At 40.7% G+C, this 16,836-nt stretch overlaps 1 protein-coding gene across 2 annotated transcripts in view; it reads right to left on the bottom strand.

The window, feature by feature from the left end:
• Positions 1 to 16,836, bottom strand: part of CRB1 (crumbs cell polarity complex component 1) — a 113,527-nt gene that overhangs the window by 74,201 nt on the left and 22,490 nt on the right. For both annotated transcript variants that reach the window (XM_069789365.1, XM_069789367.1), the window contains exon 2: positions 4,252 to 4,836. In XM_069789365.1, the coding sequence (XP_069645466.1) occupies positions 4,252 to 4,836 (585 nt within the window). The remainder of the gene's footprint in view (positions 1 to 4,251; positions 4,837 to 16,836) is intronic.

The following is a 16,836-nucleotide window of genomic DNA, read 5'->3' as shown; positions in this document are numbered from 1 at the left end:
TGTGAACACTAAAAATCATGTGACAAAACAAGCCCTGTTGAACTGATCCTCAGTTCAGCCAAATTTAAAACTACAGGCCTGAGAACAGCCTGACGATTAACATGAGAACATAGCGTTGTTGTTTTGGTTCATGTCTTTAATCTATCAAGCCCAGTAACCTGCCTTCGGCAATCTTGCCTCAGAAGAAAACTTCTCTCTGTATAATGCATCCAGCCAATGTGATATGCCATGCAAACGGGGGGAATTCCTTCCTAGCCTCTACTGAATCTGCTGTCAGCCTTGTTTATATGTGAAGAAGAGAGATGAAAAGATTAGATCTGCATTTGCACCTCAGTCTAACATTCTGTCATAAATACGCTGTATGCCAGATATCATATGCCAGAAAGGAAAAAGAGCACCAAGAAGCCCTGCCGCAGTTACTGCATGGGGCTACACCATCGAGAGCAAAGGTGTCCCACCCTAGAGCAGGCAGAATGTTTCAGCAGATACTGAACCGCACAAGTGGTTTGAATTGAAAGATTGGGAAGGTGGATATAAGTGATATTTCTAATTTTTTCTGTTTCTTTGAAGAACTAAGATTATTTCTTATATTACTTGCTTTTCAAATGAGTCCTACTGTGCACTTCTTTGTACAGCCCCAGTCAATAAAAAGTAAATGCAGTCAAGCATGAAAGAAATACACCCAACATTTTCAAACTTGCCTGCCTACAGATATATTGTAAAATCACCTTCTGGTCAAAGATGCTTGGGCTTTCCAGGCTCAGTGTAGTTCCAGGAGGACCTGCAAGTTCTTAGTACAGCTGGAAGTTGGTATTCAGGTCACCCCTTCTGCTCTCCTGCACTGTAGTGCTGTGCAGAGGACTGTCCCCAAATTCCTCAATCTGTATATAGTAATCTTATGTGCCATCATCTGAATGGAGAGTGTCAGATAGCTATTTTCTAGGCACCAGCTTTGAAGGGACAGGAAGAGAGTTCATAAAAAATTAGACAGAGGGAAGAGTTGGGTTTCTTGGAGCAAGGCTCGTCCTTTTTGCACGCAGGTCTATGCTAACCACCAGTTGCCTGTATGCATGCAACAGATGCAAGTTGTTACAGGTCTTACAACACTGCCCTATGCAGACGCAATTGGAGGAGAACAGCCGGGCTAAATCCTGTCAAAGGTTTCAGTGCCGTAAAGTTATGGAATGCAACAAGCACACTTTGGATGTCTGTGCCCTTTGCTAATCTTTTATTTTGAAAACCCTTTGACGTGTGGCCTGTACTTCTGGGCTCTTCTCACATCACAGTCTTGTGCTTAGGAATCGTGGCAGAGCTGATAACCTGGGCTGAATCCTCTGCTCAGGCTGGCTAGGGCGCAAGGTGGGGCGTGCTGGTTTGAAACTTGAAAGCTGAGGAAGGAAACAGGCTGTCCACTTTGTTGGCAATTGCTGCTGGATGGACAATGTTGTTTGCTATTGATATCCACCATGATACTGCCATGAGATTGTTGGGAAACGAGATCTGTACTGGAGATACTTCATCCCATGGTTGAGGCTGCTGAGCCTCTGCTTGCCTTTAAGTGCCTAAGACTTATGATGCATCAACTCTAAATATTTGCGTGGCATATATGTTATTGATAAGAATACTGCACGGGAACTTAAAGAGCTATCAGGAATAATATCCTCATGTTGTACAGAGTTCATCCCAGCTGTGGTTACATCATAGTAAAAGGTATTGCACAGAGAATTAATCTAGCCCATTGCGCTATTTTGCCTGTCACTGAAACACTTTCTCCTGCTGTTGTCTTGGGCTAAGACTGAGTTTTGGAAGTGCCGTGCACCCGATAGTTCACACTAAAATTTTCACTGGCAATGGAGGACTGGCTTCAGCTGTGTCCAGCAAGGTAATTAATGTACCTAGCTGTGGGTAATAACAGGCTTGTACACCATGTTCTGTTGGGGTGAATTAAAAGCAAGTGCAATTAGTGCAATGGAGGAGGAAAAAATGCATTTGATTAAGGTAGCCAGCAAAACTTCAACAAACCAATTGAGCTTCATTATTTAACAGCTGTGTGACACATGTCTTGTAAATAATTTCACACATGCAGAACATTATCATAGAAACTGCAGATTTCATGCTAAATTTTCCAGTCTTTGGCTCTTGGTGCGTTCTAACCTCTTCCATTTGTGTAAGAATTACGTGTGACATTTCTCAGCTATTTTAAGAAGTGCTGCAGCATACCAATCATACAAAATAGTAGTCATAGTCCATGAAACAAGTAGCAACTGCAGCCAGTAATTCAAGCATTTGGTTAACATTACTGCTGTAGGTTTACTGTATGTTCTTTACCTACATATCAAGAGATACAACCTTCTTAGCATCTTACGGAAATGAGATGAGGCTGGATGACTTTCCACAGTAATTCATGGTGTCAGGCCAGGATAATGTTGGCAAGATCCCCTGACAGAGTAAATGAGGGTTTTTATTACCAGTGGGGACACATCAGGGCTTTCAGTAATCCCTCTGGCTTGTGCATTTAGCGCAACTCACAGCAAGGTGCAGAAAACAACAAAAAAGAATGCTTCTGATAAATCATTTTGTTAAGTAGCCTTTAAAAGCTGGTGTTTTACTGCTGAAGGAACAGTCCACTACTCCGCTGTAGAATTACTAAGACTGTTTCTTTGCTGCTGGATGCAGTGTTGGACCTGTATGTCAAAACACTGCAGCCTCTTTTGCTTTGTATTTTAGACCTCCTCTCCTTCATTGGTTCTCTCCTCATTTCTTAACTCTGCGTGTGCTGAGTGCGGAGCACTTGGTGACATTGCTTGATTTTTGGTGAGGTGCAGAGAGCGTCAGCCTGGGAAACAGCAGAATTTTGTGATGAAAGTGGAGCTACTCCAGCAGAGCGGGTTTCCTCCAGCAGTTTGTGTTGGTCTAAATCTTCATTTCTTTTTGTTTGGGCTTTACTATTTTATTATGTTTTTCTCTCTCTTTGTCTCTAAGGTGCATATTCTGTCTCTTTCAAACTGAGTTCCTGGGCTATGGATCCAGGCCTGGACCCCACTAACAGTGCCAGTTAAACAAATACAGTTTCCTGAATACAACAGGAGGTCTGGGCTGAGTCTGATCACTGCAGAGTAACTGTGCTGGTTGTTAATAGGTTTTTCCTTCCTTCTGCTCTTCAGCTTTCCCCCAGTTGTGTAGTTTTCTCCTCAGCTGGCCTGGGCTCAGACGCCCGCTGGCAGCAGCAGGGTGGTGGAAAGGTAACAAGCTTCCTTCAAATAACATTCTCTGTGCTCATGAGGGATATTAACCGAGGGCTGGCTTCCAACAAGTGCTGTGTCAGACACAGGAAAGCTGCTTTTTACCTCTGACTTCCCCTCCTGAACGGGGATTTGGGGATGGAGCTGTAAACCACATCTCTTATTTCTTATTCATTTGAATCACTTGAGGCAATAGCTGGTTTTTTTCCCTCCTTTTGCTCTATGACTTTTTATTTTTTTCCCCTTTGCTTTCCTGACTGGCAATCTATCACTGAAATGCCTCCTCTTTTCTCCTTTTAATGGTTCTTCCTCTTGCAGTCCTACCCCTGAATACAGCTTTGAAATTTGAAGGGAGCTGACTCCCGCAAAGGATTGTATGCTCTCCAGTAGGGGAAGTAGGCAAGAAAAATCACACCTGTCCCTTAAAAATGGAGCCACATAAAATGGGATTAGTAAAAAATGGGCAGTTTGGGAATCTGATAATACTCTTCTTACTATTTAACTTACATAATATTCTAGTTGCAAATGAGTCCTCTGTTTCTGGGAAGTGCAGAGGAGAGGAGGTTAACATGAAACATCTAGGTTTAAGAGTACAGTTTGTCATGATTAGCAAATCAAGGAAGTCTAATTAGATCTACTTTTTAACCCTGTCAAACATAGGTTTTGTCTAAGGACCAAAAACTATGTCTAGCGCTCTGAGGACTTGCATTTTGAGAATATTTCTTTTAAGAGGAAAGTTAACCTAGCCCTGTGACAGCTTGATGTTCACGAAACTGCTCTGTAGTTTTTGGTAAATGTGAGATTTCTTTAATCTTTCTCTATCTGATATCAGTAGTTCACAGTGGTAAGGTAACCCATAATGCCTCAACAGCCACTGGTGCCGAAGCTGAAGGCAAGGTGGTAATACAGATATGACTAAATAAGCGTGTGGGTGGGCGAGTAAAACTTGGAACATGAATTACAATGGTTCTCCATGACACACAGGAAAAGTTGTTTCAATAGTGCTTACCTATGTACCCAAGTGGACAGATGCAGTCATACTGTCCGATCTGGTTGAGACACGTTGCCCCATTCAGGCATGGATCTGACACACATTCATTCACTTCCAGGTCACAGTGCTTGCCTTGGTAGCCTGGGACGCAGTAGCAGGAGTATTCACCAACCCCATCCCTGCATACTGCTCCATTGTGGCACGGTTCGGAAATGCATTCATCAAAATCCATTTCACAGAGTGTGCCTGTGTATCCTGCGCTACAAAGGCAGGTGGGCCCAGCCAGGCCATTTTGGCAGGTGCCTCCATGCTCACAAGGGTTTGTGTCACACACGCTGATAGCTGTTTCACAGGTAGGTCCATTATACCCAGCAGGGCACTTGCAAGTAAAGCTGAGGTTTCCAGCAGAGCTTAAACAGGTAGCGTTTTGAAGACAAGGGTTTGAGGAGCAAGGATCAGGGGTTTTATTGCAGAGTTCCTCCACACTGTCCACTGATGCATCTGCACAGCGGCAAGTATCATCTTTACGACCAGCAACGCATGTAGAGTTCTTTTGGCAAGAGTTTGACAGGCACCTGGAATCATTCCTCGTGCAAAGTGACTCTAGAAAGGAAGCACAAAAATTCCTGAGGACTTCCACAGCATTGGGAGTAACCAAGAGTGAAAGAAGTGCAACTCTTAACACAACCGTGCTTCAAAACCAACAGCTCCAATTGTTGGCTGTTGAGAAGAAAAGAGGGCTGGTAACTGTGTGGTGCATATTAGTAGACTAATAAATGTAAAATGAAAACAATTATGAAACTGTGAGTAGGTTGTAATTTCCTGTTCTTGCCTCTTCCAACAACTATGCCCTGGAGTGTCAGGATTGCTTAACACTATATTAAGAGTACAGTTGCAACAATACTGGTGGTTGTCAACAGATATCCAGCAATATGGAATGCATTTAGGTATATTTAAGACAACTTTTTTTTTTTTTTTTTTACTAGACAAAGAAGTTGAACCACATTTTTCAGTTCAGTACCACTTGGTAGTCTCTTGTGGTGGAATTTTTTTGTATTAGATTTCAACAAAGCTAAATGACTCGGATGCAGTTATAGCTCAAGTGGTTCAAACCACCATGCACTTTGATTTTGACTTCCTGATTATAAATAGTAATTTGACAGCTGTACAGCATTTCCATCACAAAGAATCTCCCAAACACCTGATATTCAAAATAGCCCTCTGAGAACCTTCCAGCCTCAGAGGCTGGAAGGACATGGTGAACATGGTATAAATAGCTTCCTTACCCTCCAGGAATGGAGTTCCTGGCAGTAATTAAAGGCCGCCTGGAGTTGCCTTGCTGCTGTAAAGACTGGCTGACAATAACAATAGCTACTTCTCACTTCCCAATCAAGGAGGAGTAAACTGTTACCAGCATTGTTCATATCCCACAACTGAGAGACACTGATAGACTTAAAGCAGTGAAAGTAGTGAAGGATGTTCTTTCTAGTAAAAGAAAACAGGAATTTTGCCATGAAGCTGTATAACTTTTAAAATCATGATGAATTGTCTCCATAACAAAATAAATGGTTGTATTCAGATAAGCATAGCTTATATATGTAGGTATATACCTTCTGCTCTAAATTCAGTGTTAGGCATACTAAGCAATAGCAACAAGGTGCCAAATACTGGGTGCCTGAGGTAAGTGTGTTGACCTGGGCTGAATCCTCTGCAGTCACAGCTTCACTGCCAACAATGTCAAGTGAGCTAGACTGAAGCTTGGGTACTTTTATGTGTGCTATAATCAGGTCTCCCATATGCAGCACAGACGTAGGTGAAGAGTGCAATGGGGTTCTATGGATTAAATTCATCTCATAATATCATGTTGCTTCTGTCATGACTTCCCATTGCTTTGGTGTGGGTCAGTGGAAAAGGTGTTAATCATCAGCACACATCCTGCAGCGTTTGGGATTTTTGTTAGGTATAGACTGACTCAAGGCTGTGGATAGAGATGGTAAGACCCAAAGGGATGATTGCAAATGGGGTGTTTGCTCTAGACCTCTATCTTGGTCCAAAGGTCAAGCTTTGGAATGCTGTGGAGAGGCTAGTGGAAGAACTGGAGTTGCCTCCAAATACTGTGCTAGTAAAATGAAACAATGGCAGATCAAACCGCATAGACAGTGATTAATGGAAAGAAGAAAGGCAAGTAGTTACTTAGTGACATAAACCACCTAGAAGACAGGGACCATATAAATACTGACCTAAAAAGCCAAATGCATGTACAGTATTTAACTCCTACTGATCAAATTGGAAAATCTGATCTGGAGTGTAAGAGGAGTTCTATCCAGTACAATTTTTTCTTTTGCAACTGATTTTCACCATAAGAAATCCTCTGCTGTATAATGAACAGCTGAATACCATCAGACTTCTAATGTGATTATGATGTGACATTCCTCAAAATATGAGGGTAAAACTGTAAAAAAATATTTTGCATATTGCTAGAGAAAAAAAATTATCACTGGAGGGGAAAAAAAGCAGTCTTATATTGGCCAAGAATCTATGAAATAAAGCTGAATGTTCCTTTGGAGAGAAAGTAGTGATTCAGAAGGGAAAGACTAGTGGGCTGGAGAATGAACGTTGCATTAAATGATCTATATGAGAGTCCTGTAAACATCCTATTTTCTTCTTTCAGTTTATACTTTTATTCTGGAGTCTTGTTTGGAAATAGGAAGGGTATGTCTTCTTCAGCAGTTACTTGAAAATGAATGGCAGAACAGTGTATGTTTGTGCAAATAGGGTGTTGTGGATGAGCTGAACATCTTGGAGAAATTCAGACTCATCTACCACCAGTCTCTAATTTCTCCCTGGTTCTTGGAACTGAGATTCAGGAGGGTGGACACAATAGAGAAGGAGATGGGGCACTGAAAGAGAAGCAGCATGTAGAGATGCTTATCAATAACTGGGGCTAGACCAATACTGAGAAAGTCCTGGGACAGATCCCTGGCTGGGCAAGTGAGAGGCTAGGGTTGGTCACCTGAGGATAACAACCAACCACTGAGAATACAAACTGACTGATGAGGGTGCATTTTCACAGTGTGTATTTTAATACATAATATCATTTAATCTGTTTTCCCAGGAAGGGGAAGCAGAGGAAGAAAGCCTCAGAGAGCTTTACCAGCTTAGGAAAGACAGCTTATGTAGATATGACACTATGATAATAAATGGGGAGGTTGGAAAAGTTACCTTGTGCTTCATTGTTGTGCCTTCTGACTTGAGGTGTACACAGGAGCAGCAGTGCCTCTGAGAATAAGAAGCACCAACCTGAATGAAATTGAGGCTCATAAATAGGTGCATTTACTGAGTCAAATACCTAATTAATACTTGTTTGAACAAGCAGAAGAGAGATTTATGTAGTAACATCGATGGTAAGTGGCATCATGATTTAAAACAAACTAACAGTTGTCTTAAGGATTACATAGAAATAGTTTCATGATTGTTTCTTTTGGGATGTTGCATGTATAAGTAAAACATGAGAAATGTATTTTGTTTGAACTATTTTTAGCTGTTGTCATGCTCATACATACCAGACATGCAGGAGAGAAATGTCTAGAAAAGGTATGGTCTTTTCTTGGTAAAGAATATCTTTATTTAATGCAGGCTAAGATAGACCTGATTAAGAAAGCAAGCTAGACATTGATTAGCAGGAGGAGAACTGGAGCTTTACCTGCTGTTCTTTGAAGGAAAACGGGACAAAAATAGTACTTCTGATTTAGCCTGCCTTTAAAATGACCATCCCCAAACCTATTAACATTCCGTTTTGCACTGGGAGCAGATAGCTCATCCTAACACAGTGTCAGTTTTACTTCCCCCAGCTCACAGCTCTCACTGAATGCAAAATTCAAGACATTGGCCATGGTGTACTGACTCGCTCCACAGTCAGCAGTCTCATGGACCTTTCTGCTCCTCAGCACACCCTCATTTATGTTCTGGTGTCCTAGTTTGCACCATTTTATATATTACTGTGCTGATTTTGGCTGGGATAGAGTTAATTTTCTTTGTAGTAGCTGGTATGGTGCTGGTTTGGATTTCTGTTGGAAACAGTGTTGATAACACGGGATGTTTTAGTTACTGCTGAGCCAAGGCCTTTTCTGCTTCTCACACCACCCCACCAGTGAGGAGGCTGGGGGGGCACAAGAAGTTGGGAGGGGACACAGCTGGGACAGCTGACCCCAACTGGCCAAAGGGATATTCCAGACCATAGGACGTCATGCTCAGCATAGAAAGCTAGGGGAAGAAGAAAGGGGGAGTTATGGTGTTTGTCTTCCCAAGTAACGGTTACGTGTGATGGAGCCCTGCTTTCCTGGAGATGGCTGAACACCTGCCTGCTGATGGGAACTGGGGAATGAATTCCTTGTTTTGCTTTGCTTGCGTGCGCGTCTTTTGCTTTACCTGTTAAACTGTCTTTATCTCAGCCCATGAGTTTTCTCACTGTTACCCTTCTGATTCTCTCCCCCATCCCACTGTGAGGGATGTTGAGTGAGTGACCAGCTGTGTGGTGCTTAGTTGCCAGCTAGGGTTAAACCATTGCAATTACCCATGTGTTTTGTTTCTTTAGCCTGGATAATAAAGAGCTTACTGCAATCTATTAATTACAGTTAAAATGAGCAAAACTGTGTTCCTTATGAACTTTCGCATCCCACATTTTTCTTGGGATTGCACAACTTTAAAGAGCTTTCCTTTCAGTCTATGTACTTAAAATTCATTAAAATTGCATGTTTGAAGAAACATTGCAAATTTCAAAAAATTAACTATGATCAAGTTACAGCGTTATCTAACTATTGTACTGTGTAAACTACAAGAGGTGAGGTCTGTCATTCAAGTGCTTCTTCAGTAGGACCACTGTGACATGAGAAGCAATTTAGTTAATTATTACTGCTTTTCCAGAGATAATTTGCATGCAACAACTCAATTTGTTGTAATGACTGTGTGTGAGAGAAACTGAAGCATTTGCCAGTCTACAGTTTTGATAGCAACATGGTAGCTTTGAGCACTGGTTTAAAAAGCTTCATAGCTCTCTGAGGCAGTAACAGTGGATGGAAAATGAGAGAAGGGGAAAGAAAGCCCTGAAAGCACAGTCTGTAGTGAAGGCAACCAATTTGTCTCCCAGGTGACACCACAATAGGAAAAACATGAAACAGAAAACCTTTCCTGGATTTTTTAAACTAGTATCTTAATTTAAACTCCTCTGGCTAAAATAAATAAATAAATAAAACATTATTATGCAGAAATTGCGTAATAATTTACACAATTATTATGCAGAAATTGCCAACAGACAATTCAATAAATCCAATACTCTCTAGAGGATGCTTTGTCTGATTTGTACTACAAGCTTACAGCGAAGCAATAAAGTTTTTGGAGTTTTATCTTCATTCTCATGTGCTGTGCCATTTTTTTTTATTATTTGTGTAGTTCTTGAGGAACACAAGAGTTCTGAAGGTCTTAGCAGAGATGTAATCGCTGTTGAGTTTTAGCTTACTTGTGATTTAAAGGCTAGGACCAAGAGTTTTTGTTAGGGGTGCTGCATGGTAGTTTTGCCCCAGCAGCAAAACTGCATCTCAAAACGGTGATCATCAAAAGCTATGCAATTATCCTACTGTGGTTATCAAATGGTATGCAGTTCACCAGGACGTTCCCATGATTTTTTTGAGAAAATCATGTTCCTAAATGACAGGAGTGCTTCAGAAAATCCTTGGATCCTGGACCACTAGTTAGAGCACCATTTTCCACCTATTTGAGACAAGTTATTTACAGTACCTCCCTTCCTGCTCCATGGAAACTCCATTTCCCTGCTGCTCTGGAGGGATGTGGAAGGATGGATTTGGGAACATATTGAGCTATTGAGAGCTGTGTGGAAATGAGGGAGGAAGAAGTTCATAGCATTCATAGCATTCCCCCGTGCTCTGCAATGTGATGTGGCAGAGTATGACGGTGTCTGATGCAAAGGCTGGCTCAGTTTGAGCCGATGGCTATAGAATATTCTCTACCACGTTTGCAAAAAGAGCTCTAAGGGATAGAAATGTTTCAGTGTTTTGGGGAGCTTGATTTTTTGTAAGGCTGCAGAGGGATAACCTGAAAAGGCCTCATGTTCTAGCTCCGATATGCAAAGGAGTCATTTTCATTCTTCAGCAATTAAGGTCACTTCAGCAGTGACTTGTTCTGACAGAGAGTCTTAAAACTTGTATGTGACATTAGAAAAATGGAAACAAAATCCTGATCACTTTTGATTTACACTGACCAACACTTGAGATAATTATCAGTCTCTTTATAAACATTGGTACATTAATCTAATTATGAGAGGAATTAGTGCCAAGCATTCTACCTCATGGTTAAATCTTTTAGATGCAGGTGGGATGTTTAGCAGTAAAATTCTTTGCAGTAAAGCTTGCCATCTACTGGCAAATCATCGGTACTACTAGAAACATGTCAATACCTGAATCTTTTACGAGAACTAGCACAAATTATTAAATGTAAGAAATGACAAGAAAAAGACAGTAGTATTTTTCCTCTTGGATAAGCTTATTTAAATTCATTAAAGTGATCTTGTTAGTGTATGAATAGTTGAGCTTATATAGCTAATCAGCACTAAAAATGCACAATTTTGACTAGTAAAGACTTCTCATTAGTGATCAGAAACCACTGTACTGATACAAACCAATTTTTAGGATATTGGAAATGCATGACAATGAGCATAGGAGGGAAAAATTAAATTAGTGGGAAAGTTAACAAAAACAGGGCAGTTTTGAAAGGGCCAAAGCAATTTGGCACAGATCTTCTGACTCCTGACAAGGAAACCAGGGTTCCTCAGTAAAGCAGTTAATGTTGAAGAGCTCATCTGTATATCTTTCCTGACAATTTGGAGGGTTTTTTCCTAGATCCTGTTTGAATCAGAGACCTAGAGAGTTCATGTGTTCTTTTCAAAATATTCTGCTATCTTAACTTGATAAAATCAAAAGTAAAGTGAATTGATGATCCCCAATTCTGAGAATCTGATTAGCTATCTCAGCCATTCAAAGCCAACAGAAAACCCCTAGCAAACTGTGTTGGGTTGCGTCAGGGATATTTTTCAGCAAAGACTTGTTCTTTCAGGACATGACTCTTCTACAAGTTGGTGAAAGATCATAATCATCAGCAGCATTTAAAATCAAACTTCAATCACTGCTAATCATGTTGTTATCAACTGGAGTTCACTTGACTGTGGTCATGCCTGCACTTTGCTAATCATCTCATCATGCCAGGAGGATGCTTGTAATTTGCAATGCTATTCTTCAAATGTGCTTCCTTCCCCTGAAGGAAGACTCTAAGCTTCAAAGAAGCTCTCAACACTAACAGCTTCGGAGTCTTTTACATAAGCTGCAGAGATTTTTCTGACCTTCTTAACAGAGCCAGTCTATCTTCTAGAAAAAAAAAAATCTCTGAGAAGATAGAGAACTTCTTGATATCCATAGTCATCAACATCGATGAGTTTACTGTGCTTTGAAGAGGATTTCTTTCTTTTTTTTTCTTTTTTTTTTTTTTTTTAACAAAGAGTTATTACTTCACACGTTTGAATTAAATCTAGGAAGCTACACCAGCTAATGCAGATAAAGCAGTTCACAGTGAAATCTGACTTTTTATAAACTCATACATTTTGGAAAGAAATAGATAGCAAAAAACCAATATGCTGGTTTACAGGTTGAGAAATGAAATTTTAAAAATACTCCTAAGGAAAAAAATGATCAAATTACAATGGCAAAAAAAAAGTGTTCTTTTTTTTTTAAAAACAAAACCCAAACAACCCAGATAATGTGTGTTTTGGAGGGGGAGGTGGTGTTTTTTTAATTTGCTAAAATAGCTTATATAATTGACATCTTGCTTGTGGTCAGTCACTAGAAAAATAAAATTTCATTGGGATAAATGAAGCAACCATTGCTTCTCGTAATGCTATTACTTCAATCTGTCTTCTGTTGAATCAAAACCGGCATACAACATTTTTCACAACTGAAGGCTTACCTTATGATCAAATAAGCTCAGTAAAGAAGTCATGAGATAACATATTGGTAGAAAGGGTTTAGATAGCCCGGTGTCTGGAGTTAGAAATGAGAACCTTCAATGCTTATGTTCATTTCTTGTTTAAAATTGCCCCTGGGATTTTAAAACAAGTGTGTGAATTTGTGTCACTGAAATATCAAGCTCTGTGACTTTAGTGAGAATGACTTTAGTGACATCTTGAAATAATTAGCATTTAACTGGAAATATTAAAATATTGCCCAAGGCATTTAATGCTGCATTGAAGAGCGCTTGGCTTTGGTATAACTAAGCATATCTCCATTCATCTGCAGTGCACCATGGCATGGAAAATACAGTTCATCACTATGACAATAACTTCCTTGCAAAGACAGCCTTAGAAAGTTGTGGGTGTGCATATACATTCAATCTTGAAGTATCTTGAAGAACTAGGGAAGAGATGAGCACAGCTGCATAATTGACAGTGACAGAGATTGGGATCAGATACCTTCACCACGGACTGAAAGGCAGAGATGCCATTCATGGATCAGCACTTGGCAGATGGGGAAGAAAAGAACATGAAACCATGCCATTCTGTATTAAACAGAGCCAGGTAAGGGGCTCTCTTAGCCCTCAAAATAGCTTTTCCATTGAGGTTCTCTGTGAATAGATCATTTCAGTTTTTCCACACAGTTCTGATTTCCAGACTAAAGTCTCAAACTTCCTAAGCATTTCACTAACACTATTTTACCCCTTCCCTTCCCATCTCCCAATACATTTGTATACCTTCTTAATTATTTAATGTAATGAGTGGCTTGTAGTTACTGTAGTGCCATTTCTCCTTTGCAAGCTTCACCTGGGAGGAAAGCACCAGCCCCAGGACCTGACCTACTCTATATGCAGCTGGAATTATTACTCAATCTGCTCAATGAAAAAGCGTACCTTGGGAAGGTATGAACAATCTATGGCCAAACAAGCAAGCACTTATTGTTGTATGTACAAATATTGTGGTCATAAAGGGTTAATCCTGAATCTTTAACTTCAGTTGTGTGTCCAAAACATCCTAGCATGTTGTTATAGAAACCACTTTCAGGCTTTACATCTTGAATCATGATTATTACCATAGTAACCACCAATGCACACAGATAGAAAAGAAAAAAAGGCGGTTACACAAATATTCCATTTCTATCAAGAAAGGCAATTTTGTTTTCAAGTACATTTGTATCAGCAAAAACAAGGAAAGTAAATTAACAACTTATTTTCTGAAGCAGAAGTATTGTATATTAGCATAAGAGTAACATCTGAGTAGCATTAAAATTTTAAAATGCTGGTTTGGAAACACTTTAAGATTAAAGCTACCGATGATTCAAATTACGGAACTTGTTATTAAATCAGTGTCTCTATTTCACTCTTCTCCAAACCTTCCTGCAAGCTCACACTAATTTGGTACTGCTCCCCAAGAATGAAGGCTGTTACTGTTGGCTGTCACTTTTCTTCGCTGCCTTTTCACCTTTGTGCCATCCCAGCCTTCTTTACCCTATCGGCACTTCAGCAGCAGCGGTCCTTACAGCTGCGCTGACTGATGATACTAAGCACAGCAACAATTTGACAGGCTTTCCTACAGAGCAGCTGTGCCAGGACTGTTTTATCACACCGCGGCAAGGTGTGTTAGTTCAAAGGCACTCGCCTGGCGTGCGTGCGCGCGCATGGCTGCTTTCCGGCTAGAGCAAGAGTGCTGGAGAAAAGAGGGGAGTGGGTGCAGCTTATTAGCTTGTGAGTTGTGTTGTCAGCAGTGGACAAATAAAACAAACATCTCAAAAATGAGGTAAATGTTTTCTTCCAAAAGTAAATATTTTTTGTCTCTCACTTTATTTTGCACCATAGCCTAGTGCCTGTGCTGGGAACAGGAGGAGAATCAGGTGTAGGAGCTGAGCAGGGCTCCTGCAGATTGGATGGGGAGGATTTTGGGTTCAGTTAGACATCAAGGCATGGTGCTACTAGCAATGCAAATGGACTGGTTTCTAATGTGAAAAGAGTTTATCCACTGCTTCTTTACCTTTATGTTTAGCACTGCAGCGCTGCAGCTTAAGTTGATAGTGCATAGTGATCATCGTGCTTTTACTATGCACAGATGTTTTTGTTTGTATAAGATGCAGGACAGTGGCCGATCAGGCCCAGAAGGGAGCTGATAGCCATTACAGTAAACAATGCAGATGCTGAACTGATTTCTGCTGAGCAGTCCCAACAACTGTATACACTCTATCTGAACATAACTTTAATAGTTTCATGATATGTCTCCACATTCTTATCTTCTGAGTCTGCAGAATAGTAAAAACATGAGTGTAAAGAGGTGTTCCTTCTCCCTTTAGAAGTAGTGAAATTTCTTTTTAGTTGAATTCACACAGCAGAATTTATTCTTAATGCTTCAGAAAACAGGATTCCTCCACACAGGGACATGGGCTATAAATAGGAGGTGAGCAACAACCATGATACATGGTGGTGGGAACCTGGGGGCCAGCCTCAAGTTTGCCTTTCTCTCAGCTCTTCAGAGGCAAAGAACATGGAAAATTTATTGTGCTCAAGATCTGAAACAATTTTATTTAGGTAATAAACTTGATTGGTTATAGGAAAGATTTGGTGATTCTGCAGGTTAAATGTCTTTGTCTCAAGGATTCAGTCAATACCCTTCCTGCCTGCAGTGCTCTGAGGGCTTCATTAAAGCTGGGGACATCCTCAGCATATAACTCAGGATACAGAGCTGCGTGTGTAAAGATCTATCCTGTGAGATGAAAGGTTTTGCAGAAACAAAGAAAGAAAATCTAGGTGGTTTAGTTAGGGGTGTGAATTATGTCTTATACTTTAAAACGTTATCCTGTATTGCTTGCCCTTAGTGAGGTTTCTCAGCATGCCTAGATGAACTTGTTTGGATGGATGGATTTGTAATGTTTTTGTGAAAGGTGTTGCTCCTGCCTTGCTCCCAAGAGGTACAAACATGGCAGCATCAAGCCGTTTAAAATTAATGGAAGCATAATCTGGTGTTTCCAAACCTGGTATCAGAACCCAGTGAGGGGTGCAAGTGGTGCTGGAGAAGTGGAAAAATGAAAGCAATGCTTGCACTTGGAAGAATACCACCTGTATTCACAGCTATGCTAAGGAGGAAGGCTAAAACATACACCTTGGAAGCAGATGCATGGCAAAATAACAAGGGAAATGGTCAGAGCCAAAAAGGGTTGCAGAAAGACCAAAGCATGGTCACTTCTCTGCAACAATGGTGGGATTTTCAGGAACACAGAGGGAGTAACACAGCATAAAACTGTCAGTTTGTGAGTTTGGGTGAAATCCAGTCACTCCTGGTTCTGTTTGAATTCCAAGTAGTGGAAAATAGGGAGCAAAGGAGCTGTTGCCTCTTAACGAGGCCAGATTTCACCTTGAGAGACACAAGGTCTCACAGCTTCTCTGGAGTCTGGAAAGAGTTTATGGCACTTTGCCCTTGTGTAAGACAGAGGCTCCCAGCTCCCATTGAGCTCCTGGCTACCACTGAATTCAGCCTCAGCAAGGAGCTGGGGGCTTGGCTGGGCTGGGAGACACTGCCCCTCACACAGACCAGCTACCGCTGACTTGCAGTGCTGAGATTTCATTTAGGTCAAAACATGTAAGCAGCTGTGCTACCACTGTGCTCAACTACTAACATGGGAAAGAAAAAGCAAAAGTGCTGCCAATTGCTGCGAGGTCTTTGATCTACCGAGCTTGGAGTAGAGGGACTAAAAATTGAATACAAAATTGACTTCAGGTCCAAATTCTGTGTTCATGTGTTTGCTTTTGAAAGCTATTAGAAGGCATCCTCTTCTTTAAAACCATCTTTTTCTGTGGTTCTGCTGTCTACTTCATTACCTCTTTCCTTTTCATAATAAGAAAACAGCACACAGCAGTGATTCTGATATACAGTAGCACATAAGGGTGCTTTGATTTTAAAACATAGCCTCAGATGTCTGTAAAACTGACCCAGGTGTGATTTCTTTCTGTGAGTCAAAACTGGATAGGCTTAAAGCCCTGATTATTAGAAATGCATCATACCAACCTGTAACCTGGGGCAAGAATTTCTCTTCTGGTGAGGGATATTTTTGCCTCCACTTTGCAAGTCACAGACTTCAGAAAATTACGTTTTCCCCTCTGTAAGTCATGCTTAAATTTTGGCTTCAAGAAAATATGTATATGTTCATTGGTCAAATGCACTACACTAGTAAATAATAGGGAAAATGTTATTGTCAGCTGTATCACACAGGTATATGTTCACAGCCAAGTTTTGATGACTCCCAGTTGAACATAGTCTCCACAAGCACTTGTTTTTATGGCATTCAGAAAACCAGAAGATCCCATCAAGGCACATCACATCAGATGCACCATATCCCTTCTGCAGAGCCAAATCTCTAGCAACAAAATGCACATTCAGAAAATAATGCTTTTTAACATACTAGAACAGGGGCAAAAAGATGACAAAAGACATAAGGGTTTTTATAGATCTATTCCTTTTCCCAGCTGGCTTACTATGCTCCACTTTGAAGTCTGTAAGGAAATGAATGT

Source organism: Haliaeetus albicilla, chromosome 8 (assembly GCF_947461875.1).
Source record: "Haliaeetus albicilla chromosome 8, bHalAlb1.1, whole genome shotgun sequence".
NCBI lineage: Eukaryota > Metazoa > Chordata > Aves > Accipitriformes > Accipitridae > Haliaeetus > Haliaeetus albicilla.
Note: the sequence above shows the minus strand (reverse complement) of the source record. Positions and strands in the feature narration are given on the sequence as shown.